Source organism: Balaenoptera acutorostrata, chromosome 14 (genome assembly GCF_949987535.1).
Source record: "Balaenoptera acutorostrata chromosome 14, mBalAcu1.1, whole genome shotgun sequence".
Lineage (NCBI taxonomy): Eukaryota > Metazoa > Chordata > Mammalia > Artiodactyla > Balaenopteridae > Balaenoptera > Balaenoptera acutorostrata.
The window spans coordinates 50,368,515-50,393,593 of NC_080077.1; the positions used below are offsets into that span (position 1 = coordinate 50,368,515).

At 43.3% G+C, this 25,079-nt stretch overlaps 1 protein-coding gene, 1 non-coding gene and 1 pseudogene across 2 annotated transcripts in view; 1 reads left to right on the forward strand and 2 right to left on the reverse strand.

Annotated features, from left to right (window-relative positions):
- Window positions 1-337: 337 nt before the first annotated feature.
- On the reverse strand, window positions 338-444 carry LOC114238977 (U6 spliceosomal RNA). Its single transcript, XR_003624193.1, has one exon. It is a non-coding gene; the product is annotated as a U6 spliceosomal RNA (small nuclear RNA).
- Window positions 445-8,732: 8,288 nt separating this feature from the next.
- LOC114238970 (V-type proton ATPase subunit e 1-like) lies at window positions 8,733-8,992 on the reverse strand (annotated as a pseudogene).
- A 5,169-nt stretch (window positions 8,993-14,161) lies between these two features.
- SLC22A16 (solute carrier family 22 member 16) overlaps window positions 14,162-25,079 on the forward strand; it is a 33,361-nt gene continuing 22,443 nt past the window's right edge. Inside the window, exons 1-2 of the mRNA XM_007190691.2 lie at window positions 14,162-14,245; window positions 23,803-24,282. Of these exons, the coding sequence (XP_007190753.2) occupies window positions 14,178-14,245; window positions 23,803-24,282 (548 nt within the window). The 5' untranslated portion in view covers window positions 14,162-14,177. The remainder of the gene's footprint in view (window positions 14,246-23,802; window positions 24,283-25,079) is intronic.

The following is a 25,079-nucleotide window of genomic DNA, read 5'->3' on the forward strand; positions in this document are numbered from 1 at the left end:
CGGTTTTATCTCTACTTCCCTAATATTTTCCTTCCAGCTTCTGCTGTATTTAACTCTTAATTTCCTGAAGATTAAAACCCCCTTTCTCCTTAACTTATTTTTATCCTCAAACCTCAGAGGAAATGATTGTACAGAAAGGTCACACCTGAGGCTGACGACTGAGACAGAATTGAAACTCATCACTTCTAGGGGGTAAGGAAAGGACCCCCACCCCAATCCTCACAAGGTCCAAAGGGCAGCACAAAGGGCCAGTCTAGGCCCTGAATGGTCTACAAGGACCGCAGCAGTTTTGCCTTTGCACCCGTTACTGAATTACACCATCACCTGGGGAAGGAAAAAAAATATGGAACGCTTCATGAATTTGCGTGTCATCCTTGTGCAGGGGCCATGCTAATCTTCTCTGTATTGTTCCAATTTTAGTATATGTGCTGCTGAAGCGAGCACTGCTTCTGTTTTTTATGTTTTGGGTTTTTTTGGCCGTGAGGCATGTGGGATCTTAGCTCTCCGACCAGGGATTGAACCTGCACCCTCTGCATTGGAAGGCAAAGTCTTAACCACTGGACCGCCAGGGAAGTCCCCCACAATACCTTTTGAATTTTGACCTATGTACACACACACACACACACACACTAAATAGTATTAAAATACTGGAGGGGGGGAATGCTCAAAAAGCCTGAGTTAACCAAGTTCACATAACTTGCTAGGGTGAGATCTGGGCCTCAGATTTCCTTACTTCTATTTAAAGATTCTTTACAATGTGTCATGATTATTTTTTCATCTCTTTGAAGATGTTTACTGCTTTTGTGACTTCAGGGGTCTGAGATTTCTAGTTTTCATATTTTAAAAAGGCGAATCCTTCAGACTTTGGGGCATGGGACACTTGTGGGAGATCAACATTAATGTAGTTTTTCTCCAATGATCAGTGCAAGACATAGTACACAAAGAGACAGTTATTTATATCATGCAAATTGGGGAAGACTTGGAAACCATCCCATCCAAAATACCTCTCTACTAGTCTGTTCAAAGACCTGAAAGAAATCCTACTACTGTAAACCTCTTAAGAGAAATGCAAATATTTCTAAGAGAGGTACTCTCACACTCTGAACAACCATTATTAACTCCTGAAAAAATGAATTTATTAGGTTCCTACCTCCAGGTCAGATTCCAAGAGCAAGCTCCTAGAGGAATGGGACTAAGGATAGTAAATTTTGGTAAAAAACAAAGTTTTAGGGCTCGGTTTTATCATCTGTAAAATGAGTGGGCTGGACCAGTGTCTCCTCAGATTTTCTTCCTAAATACCTGCTCTGCTAAATACCTTATTTTGTTTGTTCCATGGAAAAACTGGGATGTGTGAAAAGGGGAGAGGGGGTTGTTTTTCTTACTTGTCAGATGAGGAAACTGAGGCTCGAAAGAGTTGGGTCTCTTGTCCAAGATCATCAGCCAAGGAGCCTGTTTGACATGATCACTTAACTCCAGGTTCAGTGACCTTTCCACTGCATCATATTTGTTTCTTCGTCTTTTGAGCCCCTACTACAGTGTACGGTGCTGGGATGCAAAATTGAAAAGATGAGGCTCCTGACCTCTTGGGGTCTGGCAGCCATTGGAGAAGATAAGTACCTAGCCACATTGTCAGCTCCATGCTGGAGAGAGAGATAGATGGGAGGATGGAGAGTTGGGAGTGGGGATCAGCAAAAGCTTCACAGGAGAGGCACATCACTGAAGTTGAACTAGGAAGGATGAGCAGGTGTTTGGTATAAAGAAAGGGAGGGCCAGTGCTCTCAGGAGAAAAGACTTCACCTTAAAGTGGGACGCAAGGTGCAGTGAGTTGTCTGCAGCAGATTGTCAGAGAGAAACTTTGGGGCAGAGGGGCCTTTCAACCTCTTTTGGATAACATCATTTGTCATTCCCTTGTTCAGGTCTGTGCCAGATTGTTGGGGTCATAGGCTCCTTCTAACTGGCTCCTCTGCCATCCCTATGTGGTCCTTTATTTAAGGGGTTATATTATGAAAGAAGATGGAAAGTGACAGACAAATAACCGACCATGCCATAACTTCTTCAGTTGTTTTATACTTAGTTTTACTTCCCAGATTATGGAGTAGGGGATTGGAATCCCTCTTGAAGTTTTCACAAGAGTCAGTAACACACCCAGGTTACAAGTGAAAGACAAAGACAAAATTTTCATCATTGATTAAAAGAAGAAATCCATCAAGGCTACTGCCTGGGCCAGCTGGAGTCGTGGGTGACGGCTCCTGGAACAGGGACAGGTTGCTACCAGATGGCTTTGAGACACCGCATTGTGCAAGCCTCCCCTTAACATCCCAGAAACGCACTTCGGAAGTAGAACTAGGAAGTCTCTCTCTTCCCTTCCTCACGTTTGCTCCTCAATTTTTGACCACTTGGGTCAGTATAACTCTGACATACATCTGCCTCTGACATGTCAGTGGTTCTCATTTAGCTCACTTACAGACCTGTAAACACAGACAGACAGACAGACAGACAGACACACACACACACACACACATACAGACCTCTTGTACCTCTCTCCTGAAGTGGGTGAAATCCATCTTCTGCTACACTCTTTACATTTCTAACACAGACACAATACTCAGGGCTCCTAGCCAAAACTAATTCATTTCATGTTCTTAAAAGAGACATAGGTTATTCCAAATCTTTTGCCCATTTTACAAATTCCCTCTTGTTTGCTTGTTTTCTTTTATGGTAAGGGGGGAACACTGCATTCACCTGAGTCTTTCTTAACACATTGCATTTGTTTATAAATCAATCATTTTAAAGCTGCTCCAGGTAGATCCCTTGGTGGGTGTGCAAGTGAAATGCACCAGAGAAAGACTGTGCTGTCTAGGATAAGAGAAAATTGCATAGTTCCTGAAAGACAGTGGGGAGGGAGGGTGAAGATGAAAAGAGGAAGGAGGAAAGAGAGGAGCCCGAGTGGCCAGGCCACCATCTTCCCAGTCAGCCAGGTTTGTAACCTCAGGGACTTCTCACCTCGTCACATTTATGTCCCCTCCCCAGGCAGCCAGTTGCCGAAGCCAGCCATTCTTCCTTCCCTGCCTTTTAAGTGGGAATCCTCTTCATTCTGTTCTTACTATCACATCTTTAACCGGGATCCTGAACACTGAGCTCGGAATATATCAGCCTCCCAGCTGACCAATTTATCAGCTTCCCGGCTGACCTTCCTACCACCAACTTCTCTACCCTCTGTCACACCCCCATTATCAGACCAATCTTCCTAAAACATACTTTGTTCACCACATTGGACAAAGCCTTGGCGGCTCCCCAAAGACCTTTAACTAAAGCTCGCTAGTTTTGGCCTAAAATTCAAGGCCCCATGCATGTGGCCCTAACTTATCCTTTTTGGCCTATCTTCATAGCATTAGCTATTAGTAAACACTTACCAAGGACCAGGCACGCTGTTAAAAGCTTCTAAATGTTGTTTGTCTAGTTGGAATCTCTTTCCAGGAAAGGTGTTTGTCCCCCGGTTTGTGAGACCCTGTCGGGTGGCCATTGACGAGAGCTGAGCATGTGACACAGACCAGCCAATCAGAGCATTCTTCCACCCCAAGCCTCAGGCCAGCCAATCAGAGCATTCTACTCTCCCCCATCTCCAAGCCCAGCTTTAGGAAATTTGACTTGCAGGTACGGGAGAGAGTGGGTTTGTCTCTTCTTCTGGGGTTGAAATCTACACAGAAAAGCAGAGAAGAGCAGAGAGGAGAAGAGATGGAGAATGAGAGAGAGGGGGAAACCTGATGACATTGTTTGTCCCTCTGGATCCCACCATGCAGGCAGCTAGTTCTACGTCTGGCCTTTTACCATAATGAGTGAAAAAGTCCGTTCCTTCCTCAAGCTTGTTTGAGTTAGGTTCGCTGTTATTTGCAACTGAAACGATGACTAGAGCACTTTACAGGACTTAACTCATTAGACCCTTACCACGGCCCGGTGAAGTAGGACTGTCACTTTCAATCATTTTGATGAGGCAGTGACACCAGAGGGATGTGACTTGCCCGAGGTCTCGCAGCTTTTAACGCGGAGATATTTACGACCAGGCGTCCGACTACAGAGCTCTTACGGTGTGTTCTAAGGCCCTTCGGGAAGACATGCCCAGTATATCCTGTGTGCCAGGCAGGAGGCTGAGTGCAACGCACGCCTGCTCCCATCCTATGTGCTGATGTGCTGCACACTATGGCCTCACACAGGTCCTGACTTTTTACATCTGGATCTTCACTCAGGCTATCTTCTCCACCTGAGCATGCTCCCTACCCCACCTCTGCCTGGCAATATATACTTATCCTTCAAATCTGAAGTCAAATATCAAATCCTTCTGGAGGCCTTTGAGGTTACCCCACCCAGAAGAAATTACTTCCTCCTTTGAGTTTTAAAGACTTTGACTTGAACACGGGGAGGTTCAAGGAGGAGGTTTGAGGGGACTGGTGGTTTGAAGTCACCAGATTTCCGCTCCAGTCATTTCAACGGTAGCTCTGCAAAACCCACACGTTTTGTAACAAGCAGTGCCAGTGTTGTGGTCATGAGTGGTAGCTTTAGAGTGTACAGGGCTGGGTTGGAACCTGGCTCTGTAACTCTCAAGCTTGGGCAACCTTAAAGAGATTGCTTGTTCTCTGGGTGTTTCATTTTTCTTATCTGAGTACGGAGATGAGAACAGCATTGATTTAGAGAGCTGTGAGAAGTAAATGAGATAACCAACGTTAAGGTCTTAGTATCTGGCATACAGCATATATCTCTATCTATCTATCTATCTGTCTATCTATCTATCTCTCTATCTAAAGTTTTTATGTAAGGGATCATGTCTTCTACTCATGTTGCCTCCTCATACAGAGCAGACACAAGTAAAACACATATTTATTAAGTGAAGGACCAATCTTACAAATATCCACTCCCTTAAACCTTCTCCCAGGCTTCTACAGCAAATGACCAATTACAGCTGCTTGAGGAAATGAAAGAGAGTTGGAAGCAGCAGGATAGAGGTGGGGGGGGGAAGGAAGAGGGAAGATGGGGGTCAGGAAATAAAAGCCCCTTTCAAGGAAGAGTATTGGGACTTCCCTGGTGGTCCAGTGGTTAAGACTCACCTTCCAATGCAGGGGGTGTGGGTTCGATCCCTGGTCAGGGAGCTAAGATCCCATGTGCCTTGTGGCCAAAAAAGCAAAACATAAAACAGAAGCAATATTGTAACAAATTCAATAAAGGCTTTAAAAATGGTCCACATCAAAAAAAAAAAATCTTAAAAAAAAAAAGAGTATCATAAGAGCAGCGAAGGTAATCAAAAACCAGAATTATTTTTGTTCCTTAGACCATCCCTTCCTTCATCCCTTATTTGTCTTCTCTCAGTGGACATCAGGTGAGATAGCTAATGACATAGGCTCCATTATCTTTTGGAATTGTGCAGCATTACCAGTTCAATCCTCCTCCTATAAATGGGCATGAGGCAGTCGTGCTGCAGTGGTGGCAGCAGCTGCACCTGCAGTTGCAGCAGCTTGCTGACTTCTGGGCTGCAACTATGGTGGTGTGACCTTGAAACAAATATTCAAGCTGTGGCCCCTGACTCCTCCTCCAGCCCTTCCAACAATATTGAAAGCATATAATCCCTTTTATTGTATCCCTCTCTTCTTGAAATACCTAGAGAGGTTTCTGTTTCCAGCACTAACTTCTGCTTAATACATATAATATATTTAAAACAAGCATATTAAAATTAGTTTTAAAATGTTAGTCAATTTAAAGTTCATTTTAAAATATATTTATAAAATTATGATATATAGATATGGAAATTATCATGAAGATGATCACCAATGGCTGGATACTAAAATTGAGGAGACACTGATCTCGTTTAACACTCATAACCAAGTTGGCACTATTATTACCTGCAAGAGAAAACTTTGAGAGGTTAAATGACTTGCCCAGGATCACACAGGTACTAAGTGATGGTTCTGACTACACCTTTTTTTAAACTGGAGAAAGGACTTGGAACTTCATTCGATTGTCATCAAGGATCAGACATCAAGCAGCACCTGAGCTGTATCCTGAAGAATTAATTGATTTAGCCAGTAAGTTGGGGAGGTGGGGAGGGATTTCTAGGCTGAAAGAACAGCATGAGCAAAGGGATGGTGGTGTGAATGAACATCCCTCATCACAGGATCCAATGGAACCTTACAATTCTGGAGAAGAGGGACATGACTGGAAGTGATGCTTGAGAGGTAAGCAGGGATCCAGTCCTGGGAGGCCTTGGAGGCCATGCTGAGGAGATGAAACTTAATTCTGAAAGCCAGGGGGCCATGGAAGGATTTTACTGATGGCATGGTCTATTTACATGGGAATTTTAGAGAGGTCATTCTGGTAATCTGAGGTGTGATGGGTGGAGTTGTCCAGTAAAGAGCTGGGATAAGGGGCTAGAGCTATGGGAGAGCAATGGGATGGGGGAGTCTGTAGGTAGGTGATGAGAACAGAAACCATCTATCTTTGCATGGTTGATGGTCCACATTGAACAAGACAGTCCACATTGGGACGAGGGCTGGGATCTGGAGGCTGTGGGACCACAGGTCATCAGAATATTTTCTCACGTGCCAGGGACCCTAAGTCACCCAATCTAACAACTACTCTTAGATTTAGAAGGATGCACGAACACTGTTTTCTTTTAGGCCCCTTCCTTTATCCCCTACCTATCTGCCCATGTCCCTTCCACCCACTGGCAGAAATACATCTGCACTGTATTTGTGTTAAAATGACCTCATTGTATTTCTAAGATGGAAAGTGTGCTGTTAGTGGGCTCCTCTTTAGGAGAACCCAAGACTTGTCTGAGTGGTGGGTAGTGTTTGAGCCAGGCCCTTTTAGTTTTCTTCCATTCATTTGTGGAGAAACTGGTGCCCTTAGGAAACTGCTTAAATTTTGTTTCATTATTCCCTATGTTTGGATTACGTCCATTCAGTCATTCAACACATACTTACTGTATTCAGTCATTCAACACACCTGCTATATGTCAAAGTTCCTGCCCTCATGGAGCTTATATTCTATAGTAGTGATACTATATATATATATATGATATAGTAGTTTTATATATATATATATACATATACATATATATATATATATATATATATATATTAGGTTGAAGAAAAATAAAACAAGGTGGCATGGTAAGGGGCTAGAGAGTGATGAAGACTGATACTTGAGGAGGAGCAGAGAAATCTTCTCAGAAGAGGCAACATTTGAACAGTGACCTGACTGAAGTAAGGAACCGGCCATATGGCTCTTGGGGAAAGAGGTCTCAGGTAGAGGAAATTGAACTCAGAAACAAAGACTAGATTTGTGGTTACCAGGGGAAGGGGGTGGGGGTAGGGGTAGGGAAAATGGGTGAAGCTGGTCAAAGGGTAAAATTACCAGTTATAAGATGAATAAATTATGGGGATCTAACGTACAGCATGATGAATACAGTTAACAATACTGTATTGTATACTTGAAAGTTGCTAAGAGAGTAGATCTTAAAAGTTTTCACCAAAAAACTATGTGAGGTGATGGATGTGTTTCCTAACCTTACTACAGTAATAATTTTGCCATTTATACATATATCAAATCATCACATTGTACACCTTAAAATTACACAACGTTATATGTCAATTATATCTCAGTAAAGCAGGGAAAATAAAAGTTACAGGAAAGTTTCCAGACTGTGGCAGGCGGGGCGTGATTTTTTTTTTTTTTTTTTTGCTGTTGTTGTTTTGTTTTTGGTTTTGGCCGTGCTTTGCGGCTTGTGGGATTTTAGTTCCCCAACCAGGAATCAAACCCAGGCCTTTGGCAGTGACAGCATGGAGTCCTAACCACTGGATCACCAGGGAATTCCCTGTTTGGTTTTATTGTTGTGGCTGTTTAATTTGGGACATAATCTTAAATTGAAAAATAAACAGAAAGTCAAAGTGGAAAAAAAAAAAAAAGAAGTTTTGAGGTAGAGGGAATAGCAAGTGTAAAGTGCAGGGACCGGGGTGTGTTTGCTGTGTTAGAGGAATGAGCTAGGAGGCCAGTGTGGCTGGAGTGAAGAGTGGTTGAGAAAGAGAGGTAGGAGATGAGTCAGAGAAGCAGCCAGGGTCATGGAAGGACTTTGATTTTATTCTAAGTGTGCTAGGAAGCTGCTGAGCAAGGGAGTGTCATGATCTGAATTATATATATATATATACACATTTTTTCCCCATAGAAAGCAGAAAAATTATTTATTCCAAAAGACGGCAGAAGTAAGAAATTCATCCTGAAAATATACTTTGGTATAATTCTGGTGAGACAGATTTTCCCTCTGAACATGTTCTCCTACTGACTGCCCCACTGGAGTCTTACTGTGTGTAACAGTTTTCAAACACTTCACTCATGCTCATGTTGTGAGCAGGCAGGAGCCACCTTCAAATCCACAGGATCCAAGGAGATAGTAACATTATTTCTCAGAAGAATGGCACTTTCTATCTCGGAAGAGTACATAAACATTTTGTGGAGGCAGCACAGTTTAGATTAAATAGGCACATCATTCATCAAAATGTAAAGAAGGAGACAGGAAAAAATACTGCATTCTAGAATAAGATATTCAAATGTGGTGTGAATGTTTAAGGCAGCTGATGGCCAAAGTGGGCAAGTCAGGGAAGGTGGTCTGGGTATGGAGGTGCTTTTGCATCTAGAGGAGTTCTCTTCGTGACCTCAGTGACTGAGCCCTGGCGAGCAGGTCTTCCTCCTCAAGGCCAATGATGCTTGAGGTACCTACCAGATGGTTTCATTTTTCAACTGTGGTCCAAAGAGAGGGTTAAGTTGGGCCAGAACTGCAATCAGCCAAAAGAGATAGCAGCAAACTGAACAGGTTACCAACATGGCGATGACAATGGTGCTAACTCCCCAGCTGGGACCCTTAGGGATGAACCCAGGGCACCAGGAAGCCGAGGAAGCCCTAGAATGCACTCATCACGACGAGAGGCACCGTGAAGCCAGTATACACCATGGCTGCTGTGGGAGGGGTCAGCCCCTGCCCCGCCACTTCACTTTGGTCCCATCCGGAAGTGTCAACTTGAATTGTATTTTTCAGGAACGCTTGCCTGCTGTGTGGGGCAAGGGAGGAAGCAAGGGGACCTGTTAGGAGGATGTTGCGTAATCTAGCAAGGGATGATGGTTTGGATAAAGAGGTTAGCAGTGGGGGTGGAGAGAAGTGTTCAGAACCAAGCTCTATTATAAAGGCAGAGCAACTAGAATTTTCTGATGGAAAAGGATGTGGAGTGTGAAAACTGGAGAGGAGTAAACAAAGACACCAAGGGTTTTGGCCTAAGCAACTGGGTAAAAGTGGTACCATTTACTGAGGTGGGAAGTTCTGGAGAGAAGCAGGATTGAGGGTGGCCATGGTAAGTTTGAGGTGCCTTTTAGATAGCTGATGGAGACATGGAGAAGGTAGTGGTATTAACAAGTCTGAAGTGCTGGGGTGAGGTCAGCTTGGACATATAAATTTGGGAGTCATTAATGTAAGTTTTGAAAGCCATAGGACTAGATCACAGGTTGGTATGCTTTTTTCTGTTTGCTAGCAGAAGGGCAAATAGAAGGGCCAGATAGTAAATATTTTAGGCTTTGTGGGTCATACAGTCGTTCATAGCTACTTAAGTCTGCCACTGTAGTATGAAAGCAGCTGTAGGTAATCTATGAATGAATGAGCATGACTATGTTCCAATAAAACTTTATTTGTAGAAGCAAGTGGCAGGCCAGATTTGGCCCATGGACTGTAGTTTACCAACTCTTGGACTACATGATGCTACTAGGGAGAGTGTAAAAAGAGAAGAGAAAGCTCAGAGCCCTGGGGCACTCCAACATGTAGAGAAAATGGGAAGAAGAGGAGGATCGAAGAGACTGAGATACAGAAAGTGGCAAAGTAAGAGGAAAATCAAGAGACTGGGCTGGCACAGAAACAAAGGAAGATGTTTCAAGAAGGACAATATGATATTGTGGTGCCAGTAAACACTGTGAAAGATTTTGAAATGAGTGCCCCCCCATCCCCCGCCTGCCAAATAGAATGTCTGTCTAGTATACCCTTTAGGGTTATCTTCATCTTTCATTGTCTTTGAGCTATTTTATAACTTTTTAAGTTGTAGAAAATTGATCATAACCAATGATTCTTGTCCACAGAAATGAATTGCATCCTGTGGAATGCAACTGATTGCATTGGTGGAATGCAATTACCCTGTGGATAGACCAGTTCTGCATCTATTTGTAAATCTGTTCTAGCATTCCTTATTGCTTCAATACTTGGGCTTCATTGAATTCTTCTTTGAACTGATTGTAACATCTTATTAGTTCCCTCATTAATTAATGATTAAAAGAGGGGCTTCTCTGGTGGCTCAGTGGTTAAGAATCCACCTGCCAATGCAGGGGACACGGGTTCGAGCCCAGGACTGGGAAGATCCCACATGCCGCGGAGCAACTAAGCCCGTGCACCACAACTGCTGAGCCTGCGCTCTAGAGCCCGCATTATTCCTAATGCTTAACTGACAAAGGTATCTGGAATATGCAAAAAGCACTTACAAATCAAAATAAATAAAAATAACCTAATAGAAAAATGTGCAAAAATATGAATAGGCAATTCTCAGGAAAGAAAAACCAAATGATCAATGAAGATATGAAAAGATGTACAACCTCAGTACTAATTAGGGAAATGCAGATTTAAACTCCAACATAATACCATTTCACATCTCTGAAACTGACTAATGTTTAAGGGTCTGATGAAACAAGTATTGTGACAAAGGTGTGGGGAAATTTTGTAGCCTCCCGGTTGGAAGACAAATTGGTATGACCACTGTGGAGAACAATTCAGCAATATTTAATAGTTTATGTATGTGCCTTACAACACAACAACTCCATTCCTAGGTATATACCTTAGAAAAACTCCAATATATGTACATAGGGATTGTTTACAGCAGTATTGCTGTAGTAAAAATCTGAATACAATCTGCATGTCCATCAATTAGAAAATGGTTAAGTAAATTGTGGTTTGTTGGAACAATGGAGTACTAAATAACAATGAAAAAGAAATGAACTAGAGTTACACATATTAATATGTATGAATTTCACAAACAAATATTCAGAGGAAAAATCAAGTTGCAGAATACATGCACATACCTAGATTTTAGTGATATATCTTGCACATTTTTTTGTTAGATTTATCCCTAAATATTTATATTTTCAGTGCTATTAAAATGTTTTTTTTTAATTTCAATTTCCAGTTGTTCATTGCTAGCATATAGACATACAATTAATTTGTTGTATATTAATCTTGTTATCATGCAACTTTGCCAAAGTCACTTATTCTAATAGGTTGTTTTTTTTTTTTGTAAACTCCATCAGATATTCTACATAGATTATCATATCATCTGTGAATACAGACAGTTTTACTTCTTCCTTTCCAATCTGGAGAACTTTTTCTTTTTCTCTTTTCTTGCCTGAACCCCCAGTACAATATAGTGGCAGTGAGAGTGGACATCCTTATTTTATTCCTGATCTTAAGGAGAAAGCGTTCAGTCTTTCAGACATTAAGTATGCTATTAGCTATGAGTTTTTTGTTGATGACTTTTATCAGATTGAGGAAATTCCCTTCTGTGATATTGTGATATAATAAGAAATACATATTCGGTCTTAATTCTCAGTTCCTGACACAGAGCTCCTAAAGCCCTTGTAAGTTCGTGAGTGATAGGGGTGATAGGAGGATCTTTTGTTATCATATTTGGTCTTAATTCCCAGTTCCTGACACAAGAGCTTCTAAGACCCTTAGAATCTCTAGAATCTCTAAAGTGATAAAGGTGTCTTTCTGGTATGGTAATAAGATGACAGGTGGTTGGAGGCCCCTAGATAACTTAAAAATGGGGGCTGGTTTCTAGAAAGACCAAGGCAGGCATTAGAGAGTTGGAACTTTCAGCCCTACTTTCTGACCTCCCAGGAAGGGAGAGGGGCTGGAGAGTGAGTTAATCACCAATGGCCAATAATTTAATCAACCATGCCTGTGTAATGTAACCTCCACTGAGATTGAGAGAGCTTCTGGGTTGGTGAACATATGGGGTGCTGGAAAGGTGGCTTGCCTTCCGTGCTCTTTCCTCCGTACTTCGCCCTATGTATCTCTTCATCTGGCTGTTCATCTGTAGCCTTTATAATACCTTTTATAATAAACAGGTAAATGTAAATAAAGTGTTTTCCTGAATTCTATGAGCTGTTCTAGCAAATTATTGAACCTGAGGAGGGGGTAGTGGGAACCCTGATTTTTGTCAGTTTATCAGAATTACGGGAAGCCTTGGACTTGTGATTGGCATCTGAAATAGGGGACAGTATTGTGGGACTGAGCCCTCAACTTGTGGGATCTGATGCTAACTCCAATAGTTAGTGTCAGATTTGAATTACATTTAGGTAACCCAGCTGGTATTTGGAGAGTTGGAGAATTGGTTGTTGGTATGAGCAAAAACCCCACACATTTCATGTCAGAAGTGTTCTACGGGCAGAAACAGATCATAATACCTTCTATTCGTAGTTTGTTGAGTGTCTTTATTATGAAAGGATGTTAGGTTTTTTGTCAAATGCTTTTTTTTTGCATCTATTGAGATAATCATATGGTTTTTCTTTTTTAGTTTGTTAGTATGGTGAATTTTATTGATTGATTTTCAGATGTTAAACCACTCTTGCTTTCTTGGGATAAACCTTACTTGGTCATGATGTATTGTCCTTTTTATATAAAGATGCATTCAATTTGCTAAACTTTTGTTAAGAATTTTTTATGTCTATCTTCATGGGGTATACTGGTCTGTGGTTTTCTTATGTCTTTGCCTGGTTCTGGTATCAGGATAATACTGGCCCATAGAATGAGCTGGGAGGTATTCCCTACTCTTCAGTTTTCTTGAAGTGTATGTGCAGAATCAGTATTATTTCTTCCTTAAATGTTTGGGCCTGGGGTTTTCTTTGTGGGAAGGTTTTTAACTACACATTCAATTTCTTTAATAGATATAGGGCTATTCTGGTTATCTGTTTTTTTCTTGAGTGGGCGTTGGTAGTTTGTGTCTTTCAGGGAATTTGTCCATTTTATCTATGTTGTGCCATTTCTATTTGGTGTAATTAGAACAGCAGATAAAAGTTCAACTTTCCCCATATCTCCCCCCCTCCCCCCACCACGTGTACCTCCCCAGCATTTCCAACCTTAAGACTTTCTAGTTAGTAAGAATCTACCTAATTTAAAAAAATCCATTCCAAATTGTTTATTACTTAATGGATTAATCATTCCAGGAGCATTTGCATTTCAAAAGAAAATAGAATTATTCATAGCAAAAATAAATAAATCATTAATGGTGTTATTTCAGGCTTTGTGACAAGTAGGTAAGGGAAGTACTTTGGGAGATGTGCTTTCCTCTTTTTCAAATCCTCTTCGAGTACAAGTTTGCTATTTTCACTATTCTGCTTAAGTTTCTACCCAGGGAGTTCCCTTTGCCCTTTGGTTAACATAAGATATTTCACACAGCTCTGCAAGATCCTGCCACTTCTCAGGGTCATCAGAATCCATTCTCTATGCCCTGCTCTTGTACATCCCTGTCCTGGCCCTCAAAAGGGTGGACTTCTCTGAGAAAGTGATATTTGTGCCCAAGAGTGGAGTCCAGAAATGTGCATATAAAACCAAGTGCTGGGGCAGACTCAAGCACAAGTTTGAGAGCCATGGTTGTAAGGCGCGCGCCTCCAGACCGAACCCCGGCCTCCGCATTCCCGCCTTGGGCTGTCGGGCGACAACCTTTACCCAGGCACCGGCGCTTCCCTCGAGCGGCGACCCAAACGGACGTGGTGAGTGTCCAGGGTCTGATGGGGCGGCGTGGAGGCCGCGGGAAGTGGCGGGGCTGGGCGCACCGTGCTACTGGGGGCTCCGGGAGCACAGCGCACTGGGAAAGAGGCCGCGGCGGCGGGGACTTGCTCGATGGGAAGAGAGAGGAACAAAGCCGGGCCCCGCGCGCGGCTCGAGCACTTTGACGCGCGGTGGACGCAGAAGCCGGGGCGGGCCGAGGCGCGGCGGGCGGGGGCCCGGTTGGGTTGGGCTGGGCTGGGCTGGGCTGGGCGCTGTGCCCGCAGCCCCCGGCTCTAGGCGAGCATCGCGCGTCCGGCTTAGGAGCGCGGGGCACGGCGGCAGCATGGGGTGCGGCAGCGTGGGGTCCGGCAACTTGGAGCTGGTTTTTGACAGCGTGGGGCACTTTGGCAGGTAGGGAGTTGGAGTGGGGGTGAGGAGGGAGGACGATGCCGGGGAGTGGTGGGGGAGCGGGAGCCGAGTAGGGGGAGGCGCCGGTGGGGTCTATTCCCGTTGCGACGGGGTTCTCGTGCTGAGCTCGCGATCCGAAAACATTTCCATCCCTCCTTTCCCAGAGAAGTCGGGAGGCCTGCGTCCCGACTCCTGGCCCTGGCTGGGCTCATCCTCTCGAACTCTGGCGGCGGCACCTCCCCAGAGCAAGCAGGGGGCGCTGGGGCTCGCTTCGGGAGTGGTGGGCGCAGGGCTCGTCCGGCGCGCCTACCGCTTGGCAGGTGGAACCTGGGGCGCGCCGTCTGCGGGTGCCGGCGTCCGGAGCCCCAGCTGGAAAGCCAGCTCACAGGGGTAGAGGAATGCCTGTTCTTGGCGGCTCATTTCTCTAATCGGCCAAATTGGCTCCTCTTTCACTTCCCCAGACGACTGCTGCCCCGCCCCGCCCCGCCCCGCCCCGCGGCAGTCTCCCTCAGTGCCTGGCAGGTATTGAATTGCTCCAGAAACAACCGTTAGCGGTTGTTGTTGTTGTTGTTGTTTCCGTTTATAGAAACCTAATATGTGCCAGCTACACAGTGCTTTATTTGATGCCCACGGAATCTTGCAAAGGGGGTGAATCCTTATCTTAATGATTGGGAAACTGAGGGACGCACAGGTCCCTCAGTCTGTGGGCCAAGGACCCAGAGCTACGGCAAGGTGGGACCTAGGTTTAACCTTTGTACGATTGTCACCCTCTTTTCATTTGTCAAATTAATTTAAAAAATTTAAAGTGTATTCATTCATTCATTCATGGAGAAAACACTTCTCTGTCTGACCTGGAACGTTTTGGGAGGAGAGGTAGCTGGGTGAGGGGCCATACAGCGTGCGGATCAGAGGTTGGGAGCTCAGTCTGAATCCTGGCCTGCCACTCACCGCGAACGTGACCATGGGAATACTGTGCCTCGGTTTCCTATCTGCCAAGTGAGAATTATAATCGTTCCTGCCTTTAGCTCCCTCCCAGGCTTGTGGTGAAGAGATGATGATGTGCTCTTCTCCAGGGTGGAAAGTTGCACAAATGTTCGTTATGATTCTCAGGGTCCACAAAAAAGAAGTGGTGGAGCAGGCAGAGGAGGGGCAGGAGGTCCCAGCTCTCCCCTGCTTCCTCCTGATACCTGCATTATTGAATGCTGAGTTGTGCCTGGCTCTGTCATAAGTTCTTTGTACATGTTACCTTTAACCTTCACTACAGTCCCATGATATCGGTGGCATCACTCATTTTACACATGAGAAAACCAGGCCTGCACCTAAATCACAAATCTATTAGTAGCAGAGCAGAATTGGACGTCCATTGGCCTTCACGGTCCATGCTGTCAACCATGGTGCTCTCCTGAGCACAACCATGGCACTCAGCCAGGTCCTTCATGTATTCCCAGGATCACATTAGCAGTGAGTGGCAGGCCAGGATTCAGACTGAGCTCCAAACCTCTGATCTGCACGCTGTATGACCCCTCGCCCAATATTATCTCATCTTATCCCCCTTGAAGCAGAATAGCATGGGGATTACAAAATCAGCTCTGGGGATGGATGTCTGAGTTCCGATCCTGACTTACCAATTATTAACTGTATGGTCTCCGACATTTGACTTACCACTTCCTCATCTGTAAAATGGGGGTAATAATAGTACTACAAACGTTTACTTTAAGGACTCCACCTTCAGCCTCTCATTTCATCCTCACAGTAACCCTATGAGGTAGTAGTTACTAATACCATTCTTTCCCCATGTATTTTAGGGATTAACTAAGATACTTAGGTGCTATAATAAAAAGATGCCTCAGTTGGAGGTTGTTCCTCTCTGGTAACTGTGCAGGGCAGGTTGTGCTCCATGGGGTTGTCCAGGGACCCAAGTGGGTGAGGCAGCTCCGCCATCCACAGCACCGGGGGCAGCTGCTCTATGTCCTCACCCACATGGTCAAATGTGGCTCACCATGGTGGGAGAAGGGGAGAATGGATTTTGATTGACAGCTCTTAGCCAGCCACAATAATGTATGCAAAAGTCTTATCATTCAGTAAGTTCTCAATAAATCATGGCTATTGTTATTACCTGAGTCCCCATCCTGGTGGGAAGGGTAGATTGTGAAAGCTGCTTGTAGGAAGGAAAAGGGTAACAAGTCAACGCTTACAGCAAAAGGTGAAAATAGTGTGAGCATATCACAGTACCCATATTTTCTCTGACATTTGCTCTAATTGGTCTCTTTATTGTTTATAAATAGAGAGTTTATTGTGTATTATTATTATTTAGTCTTAAGGAAACCTAGTGAAAGTGTTAAGTAGAAAACCCTAATTATCTCTCATTTCTCATTAGTCATTTCTAAGGTGAGGAAGCACTATCCTAATCACCTTTAAGAGAGGAAAGCGGGACACCTAAGAAGAATTAGGTTTCCAGGACTTGTCCTGAAGCCATATTGAAGTTACAAAAACTTCATGGCTTAAGTCCCATGTTAGAGGGAGTTGAGGAAACCAAGATTCAGGCATCTGTGTTGGGGGAATCTAAGAACCTGGATCTTTGAGTTATCTTGGGATAAAGGGAGAGATGGTTTAAAATTTCAGAGTTGGAATGTTGAGCCTTGTGGCTGACTTAATCTATGGATGTAGGTACTGGGGTTTTTTCCCCCCAATATATGAACCTTTTAGGTTTTTTTTTTTTACTTTGGCTGCTTTGGGTCTTCGTTGCTGCACATGGGCTTTCTCTAGTTGTGGTGAGTGGAGGCTACTCTTCGTTGGGGTGCGTGGGCTTTTCATTGCAGTGGCTTCTCTTGTTTCAGAGCATGGGCTCTAGGTGCGCGGGCTTCAGTAGTTGCGGCGTGGGTTCAGTAGTTGTGGTACGTGGGCTCAATAGTTGGGGCTCACGGGCTCAGTAGTTGTGGCTCACAGGCTCTAGAGCACAGACTCAGTAGTTGTGGCGCATGGGCTTAGTTGCTCTGTGGCATGTGGGATCTTCCCGGACCAGGGATCGAACCCTTGTCTCCTGAATTGGCAGGTGGATTCTTAACCACTGCACCACCAGGGAAGTCCCTTAGGTTCTTTTTTAACTTCACCTTATGAACATCATAATAACTAGCACTTTTATGCACCTACAGTATGCCATAGTGCTTTCCGTATATTAACTCTTTACATTCCCACAACAACCCATTTTTCACATGAGGAAACTGAGACTCAGAAAGGGTAAGGATCTTGCCCAAAGACCCAGATGGTAAGTAACGAGAGACAAGATTCAAACCATGGCAGTCTGGCTCTGGATGCATGCTCTTAACCACAATAGGATGACACTAGTTATGCTTCATTATACAGAATGATATAAATCTAGGACCAAAAGTAATCTTCTTCACCTGTCACCCAGATAGCATGAGTCTGTTTCCTGGGGGTTCTGATAATCTTTGCTTTTCCTTGCCTCTGGGTTTCCTGTCTATTGTGTCTGTATGACTCTTTTTCCATTAGTGTTTCTCTCCAGCTGTGGGCACAGTGATATGTTGTGTCTCTGTTGTTCTTTTTTTTTTTTTAATTAAAAAAAATTTATTTTGCCCACACCACGCGGCATTGTAGGATCTTAATTCCCTGACCAGGGATGGAACCTGAGCTGCCTGTAGTGGAAGCGTGGAATCTCTAGGTCTGTTTTTCTGAAGGGGATTTAGGCTGGGGGGGACACCTGATGGACAACAATCTTTATAAGGGACAAAGTGATATGTTAGAATGCTAGACACCTAAGGAAGTAGGGTTTTGTTTTTTTCGGGAAGTTATCCTTGTAACAGGGAAAGGGAAATTCAAATTGAAAGAGTGCTCAAGACCTTCCCAGCACATAGAAAATATAATTATATGAATTAGCATGGTTTGTTTGGGGACTGCTAAGTGGTTTATTATTTATGGAGTATAAAGTATGAGGGTGAGAGAAGGCCAGTGAGGGGTACACTTACAGTCATCCACAAGAATATTTTTGATGTCATGCTAAGCAGTTTGGGTATTAGGATCACTATGAAGAATGGAAGGTGCATTGGAGGGGCAGGAGTTGGGGCAAAGAGACCAGAGAAGACCCAGGTAAGAGCCCTGGTGGGAGATAATGAGGGTCTGGACCGGATCAGGGGCAGTGTGAGCAGGTAGGATGGGATAGTTTTAACCGGTGGAATTGATGGGACCTCCAGGCCCTAAGGCATGAAGGAGAAGTGGGAAGGACCATGAGGGCCCCCCATGCCCTGCCCCTACCCCATATTTCTGGTTTGTGTGGATGGTGGTGCCCTAAACTCAGAAGCAGTTACATTCCAGGTGGGGCAGGCTTGGGACTTAGGTCTTGAGATCTGTTGGAGACTCTTAACGCAAATTCATTGTGGGAATTCTGGGTCGAGACATCCAATAGGCATTTGTGTAAATATGTATTGTTCAGGTAAGACACCTTCTTGTTTTTGTTTTTTTTTTTTAATTTTCTTTACTAGTTTTATTTCAAAAGAAACCAATAAGTGATATTACATTGGTACATTAATGATAGAGGCTTGATGGACCCAATTTGACACTTTTATCATTGTAATCATTGTTTTTGAATAGCTATAAAACAGAAATGCTCATAATGTATATGTCTGTACATTGCTATATATTTCTTTTTTTTTTTAATGTTGGACCATAGTTTATTCCTGCAAGTCACATTGAAAAGAAAAAACAGCTAACATGGAGCTGGTGGGTATATGCTGCTGTTAGAATCTTGCACCACTAAAGTTCTCCATGGCACAAATTATACCCCTTTTGTTATCATAATAGATATACATAAATTTTTAAAATTTAGAAGTGCCAGTCTTTTTTTTTTTAAACATCGTTATTGGAGTATAATTGCTTTACAATGTTGTGTTAGTTTCCGCTGTATAACAAAGTGAATCAGCTATATGTATACATATATCCCCATATCCCCTCCCTCTTGCATCTCCCTCCCACCCTTCTAGAAGACACCTTCTTGTCAGTATGGATTGGGTGGCCAACCAGGGCTGCAGTCTAGACGATAGGCACCATGTGGACAGATTGGGTGTGCCTTGGCAGCCATGCCAATCACACCTCAGCAGGGGCATTGCTGAATACTTTTTCCTCTCCCTGGGTCTTGCAAATATAAGACTTCTAAATTGATGTATTATGTATGTACAGAAAAGTGTGTACCCTAATCTACAACTTGATGAATCATCATAAAATGAATACATACGTGTTACCACCCCAGATCACCCCTTCTCATGCCCCCTTTCTCTCCCCCAAACTCACTACTATCCTCACATCTAACACCATAGGTTAGTTTTGCCTGATTCTAAACTTTGTATAATTGGAGTAAAAAATCACGAACTCTCTGTCTGGCTTCTTTTGCTCAACACTGTGTTTGTGAGATTCACCCATATCATATGTCACAGTAGTTTGTTGATTTTCATTGCTGTGTAGTATGTCATGGCATGAATATTCCACAGTTTATTCATTTACTGTCAACAGATATTTGGATTGTCTCCAGGTTGGGTTTATTATGAATAGTCTTTCTTGTATATGACTTTTGGGAGCTCATGTACACATTTCATTGTGTATTTTCCTAGGAAAGGAATTGCCCTGTTACCTGAGTGTGCATGTGGTCAGCTGCCAAACAGTTTTGCTAAGTGGTTGTAATAAATTACACCCTCGCAAGTTGTTTATGAGACTTCCAGTGGCTCCACAACAATTGTTAAGTATTTTGAATGTCAAACGTTGTGTCAGCATATGGTTAAACCAGGGAATTTGATTTTTCGGAGCGGGAAGCTTGCTTGCTTACTTATTTATTTATTTACTTATTTATGGCTGTGTTTGGTCATCATTGCTGTGCGTGGGCTTTCTCTAGCTGTGGTGAGCGGGGGCTACTCTTCCTTGTGGTGCGTGGGCTTCTCATTGTGCGGGCTTCTCTTGTTGCGGAGCACAGGCTCTAGGGCACGTGGGCTTCAGTAGTTGTGACATGTGGGCTCAGTAGTTGTGGCTTACAGGCTCTAGAGTGCAGGCCCAGTAGTTGTGGCGCACGGGCTTAGCTGCTCCGCGGCATGTGGGATCTTCCCGGACCAGGGCTCGAACCCATGTGCCCTGCATTGGCAGGCAGATTCTTAACCACTGCGCCACAAGGGAAATCCCTCTCCTGGGAAGCTTTTTAAGCTTGTATAGAGTCCTGGATCCCACCTCAGACCTCCTGAGGGTGGGGCAGAGAAGACAAATCCTAGCTTCAGGGGCCTGCCAGGGTAGGTGCTCTGTTGGGGGGACTGTGTGTGAATGGAGAATGAGAATAGAACACTTGTGTGACTCTGTAGAGAACTCTAGTGACAACTGTGGGGTTCAGGTTGGCTGGGGAAGGACCTGAGGCCAGGTAGGTGGTGACAAACCAGAGAAGCTGGTGGGATTCAAAGACTGGAGCCCTGGACGGTGCAGGAGGCGGGGTGAGTGGGAGGGACAGGGGGAGCTGGGAGGATGGGAAGCCGTGGTCAGAGAGCAAAATGTGAGCTTTTCAGCAGTGGAGCTGCTCCAGGTGATGAGACTACTTAGGTACCAAACCCAAACGCCTTCAGGGGCAGGCAGGTAAACTTCAGACGAACAAAATCTGTCTGCTGTTTGCGGGGGCTATGTTGTAGTTTGCAGTGTTGGAATTTGTGGGGTGGGGAGGAGTCAAAGACTTATAACAATGATGTATGTTACATTCTCAGTCATATTCATATAGGATTGTTATTATAGGATGCCTCTTAGGTCCCAAACAGGATTTGGTTGCAAGAGGATCTGGTGCCCAAGTCTTTATTGCCTCGGTGTCTGGCAGTTAGACACTGGCCCACCACAGACTCCACTCTGTAATGATCTGGACAGGGTGATTCTCCCTCTGTTCTAGACACCAGGAGCTTGCCTTTAGTGAAAGACTCCATGCTGCCCTTTTCCTCTGGCATCTCCCAGGCAGCATTTATAACTTTTACCATAATTTATATAACTAATCTCCTGCTGGAAGACATTTAAATTTCCAGTGTTTTGTAGTTACAGACTAAACTTGTACATTAACTTTGGGAGAGTTGATATCTTTATGATGTTGAGCACTTGTTGCTCCAGGGAAGTAAAGAATAAAAATCACTCTCAAGGGCAGATGGTAATATCCATTAGTCTAATATCTTTTAGTATAGTAGAGACGCTTAAGTGCTTGATTTTAAAAAAAGACTTAGTAAATCTGAACTCTTTTCTTAAGTAAGATTAACTTTCCACTTTATTTACATGAGTAATTTGCTAAGCAAAGATTGACCAGTAAATTTCAGGTCACTGTTGGTTTCAGTCTGTAAATTTGGAGACCCTACATTTACTTTTAAAATTTTGAATTTTAATTTTTGGATAATTTTAGAGTTACAAAATAGGTGCAAAGAGAGTAAGGAGTGTCCCTGTGCGACCCTCACCAAGTTTCCCCCATTGTTAACACTATATCACCATGGGATATTTGTCAAAACTGAGAAACAGACATTAGTACATTACTATTAGCTAAACTCTAGACTTTATATAGATTTCATCAGTTTTTCCAGGAATGCCCTCTTCCTGTTCCAGGATCCAATCCCGGGTACCACATTGCATTTAGTTGTCATGTTATCCCACTCTTCTCTGGTCTGTGGCAATTTCTCAGTCTTTCCTTGTTTTTCGTGACCTTGACACTCTTTAGGCGTATTCACCAGGCAACCTGTAGAATGTCCCCCAATCTGGGATTATCTCTTGTTTTTCTTATGATTGAACTGGGGTTATGGTTTTTGGAAAGACGGCCACAGAGGTGAAGTGCCTGTTCATCACATCATATGAGGGGGAATGTGATATCCATACAACATCACTGAGGATGTTAACCTTCAACATTCGGTTAAGATAGTGTTTGCCAGATTTCCCCACTGTGAAGTTTCCGTTTATCCTACTATGTTCTTTGGAAATGAGTCACTAAGTCTAGCCAAGGGGGAAAGGGTGGGAATTAAGGTCCATCTTCTGTAGAGAGGGAATATCTACAGGTATTAGTTGGAATTCTACTGTAAGAAAAATTTGTTTCTTCTTTCTTTTTTCTTTATTTGTTCAGTCATTTTCTTATATAAGTATGGTGTATTTGTCAGGGTTCTCCAGAGAAACAGAATCAGTAAGAGATAGATAGATATAGATAAAGGTAAGAGGAGATTTATTATAGGAATTGTTTCATGTGGTCCTGGAGGTGAGAAGTCCCACAATGTGATGTCTGCAAGCTTGAGACCCAGTGCTATAATTCAGTCCAAGTCCAAAGGCCTGAGAACAAGAGGCTGATGGTGTAAGTCCTGGTCTCAGTCCAAAAGCCCAAGAACCAGGAGTGCCAGTGTCTTTGGAGAGCAGGAGAAGATGGATGTCTCAGCCCAAGCAGAGAGATCAAATTCGCCCTTCCTCCACCTTTTGTTCTATTCAGGCACTCAACAGATTGGATGATGCCCACCCCCACTGGTGAGGGCGATCTTCTTTACTCAGTCACATGCTAATCTCCTCCAGAGTCACCCTCACGGACACACCAGAAATAATGTTTTATCAGCTGTCTGGGGATCCCTTAGCCCAGTCAAGTTGACATGTAAAATTAAACATCATAGTATGGGACATCATATCATATCATATATCCCAAAGTGTTAAAAGGATTGTCAGTGCAGGCTATTTTTCAACAGGTTAAAAAAAAAAAATGACACAAGTGCTCACTAGATCTGATTTGCCTTCTAAATGACATAGTTGTGAATACATTTTATTCAAAAGCTATCAGCATGTGTACTGGTGGAGTTCAAATAATTTTAAATGTTGTGAAACTAATTTTATTAATGTAGCTAGTGGGTGAATGGCACTTTCACATTACTGTGCTACCTCAGGTTTTAGCTTGACATTTGGAAAGAGCTTGCTTTGGCTTCAGATAGACTGAATTTATCTCCCAGCTCTTAATTCTGTGCTCTGAGCAAGTCACTGGCCTTCCCTGAGCCTCAGTTTCCCTCTCTGTAAAATGGAAATAAAAACTACTTCATGGAATTCTTAAAAAATGTTTTATTTTATTTTATACTTTGGGTTATACTGTGCTATTTATTTTGTTGCTCAGATTGTTTCAGCTTTGCCCTTTGGGAGCTCTTTCATACTGGTTCCTCTGTCCCCTTGACATGCCACCATGTTTTTTGTATTTTGAATACTGCCTTACTATCTGATACTGTAAGATGCTCCAGGCTTATTTTGTATTCTCCCTGTCCTGGTCTTAGAATCAGACATTTTTCCTGGTTCCTTTTTTTGGAGAATGATATTTAGAGCCCAAGATCTGGGCACTGATGTGCTTGTTGCTATTGGGATGTCATCGCTTTTAGGCCCTGTTGACAGATATATACACCTATGTATACACACATATCTATAATTATTTCTGTGTTTATCCCTTTATCCAAGCTAAGGCATAATGGAGACCTTTCATATTTGCATATGTCTTTTTTTAGCCCATAGGCCAGATATAATGACTTGATTTTTTTTTTTTCTCTTTGCAGATACCAGATATTCCTCTATTTTATATGTGCCTTCCAGAACATCTCTTGTGGTATCCATTACTTGGCTTCTGTGTTCTTGTCAGTGTCCCCACAGCATACTTGCAGGCCCCCAGGCAATGTGAGTCGGGTTCTTTTCCAAGGTATCTCTAGTTGGAGGTTGGAGGACATCTGGACCCAGTTTTCCATAGGCCGTGAAGATCACATCATAGTGCAGCTACAGGACGGTGAGATTTGGGAGCTCACAAGCTGTCACAGGTTCCGGAGGGATAACAAGTCAAGTTTGAACTATGATTATAACGGCCATAAGAGTAGTTTCCCTTGCTTGGATGGCTACATCTATGACAAGAGCAAGTGGCGCAGCACCGTGGTGACTGAGTGGGATCTGGTGTGTAACCGAGAATGGTTTGGAAGGCTGATCCAGCCTACATTTATGCTTGGAGTCCTGCTGGGAGCGGTGATCTTCGGCTACCTTTCTGACAGGTAAAATGAAATGTTTAGTATTGTTGCATCAGTGTAGGGTTCATTTTCCTATCTGATTTTCTTAGGGGACAGGGAATTATGTTCAAAACTGTAGTCATTTTCATACCTTCTATCTAAATTCTTTGCCGATCTATTATTTAGAGACACAAAATAACATAGTGTTTAGGGGATGGGTTCTGAAGACAGTCTGCCTGTGTTCTGCCATTTATTAGCTGTGGGACCTGGATGAACTGCCTAATATGTGTTTCAGAATCTCATGTGTAAGCTGGCAATGAAAATAATAGCGCTCACCTCAGAGGGTTATTGCAAAATTAATACAGAAAACGTACCTTGGACATATAACCACTCAGTAGTGAATTTTTTTTTCTTTAAATAGACTTGCTTTTTAGGAGGATAGTCTGGTCCTAAGCAATAATATCTATGAAATTGTGTGATATACCAGCCATATTTTTAAGAAATACACATTAAAATGAATATGTAGCTCTTAAAATGAAGCAAAGTTCATCTCTATATGGACAGGGACCACACTTTTCGTATCTGTCCTAAAGTACAGAGATGAACTTATTTATTTGGTCCCCATAGTTGTGAGTTTTACAGGTATGTGCTGGGCACTGGGAACCTAAAAACAACTGCTTAGGTCAGAAATCCCTGCCCTCAGGGTGTGCTAGTCAAATGGGGCCAACAAACACGTCCAAATAAAGATTATAGGGCTTTGTTTTGTCCAGGGCCATACTGGAAGTAAAAGCAATGGAGGCAAAGACTGTGGAAGCCTAAAGGGAGGAGTACCCAGGTCTTTC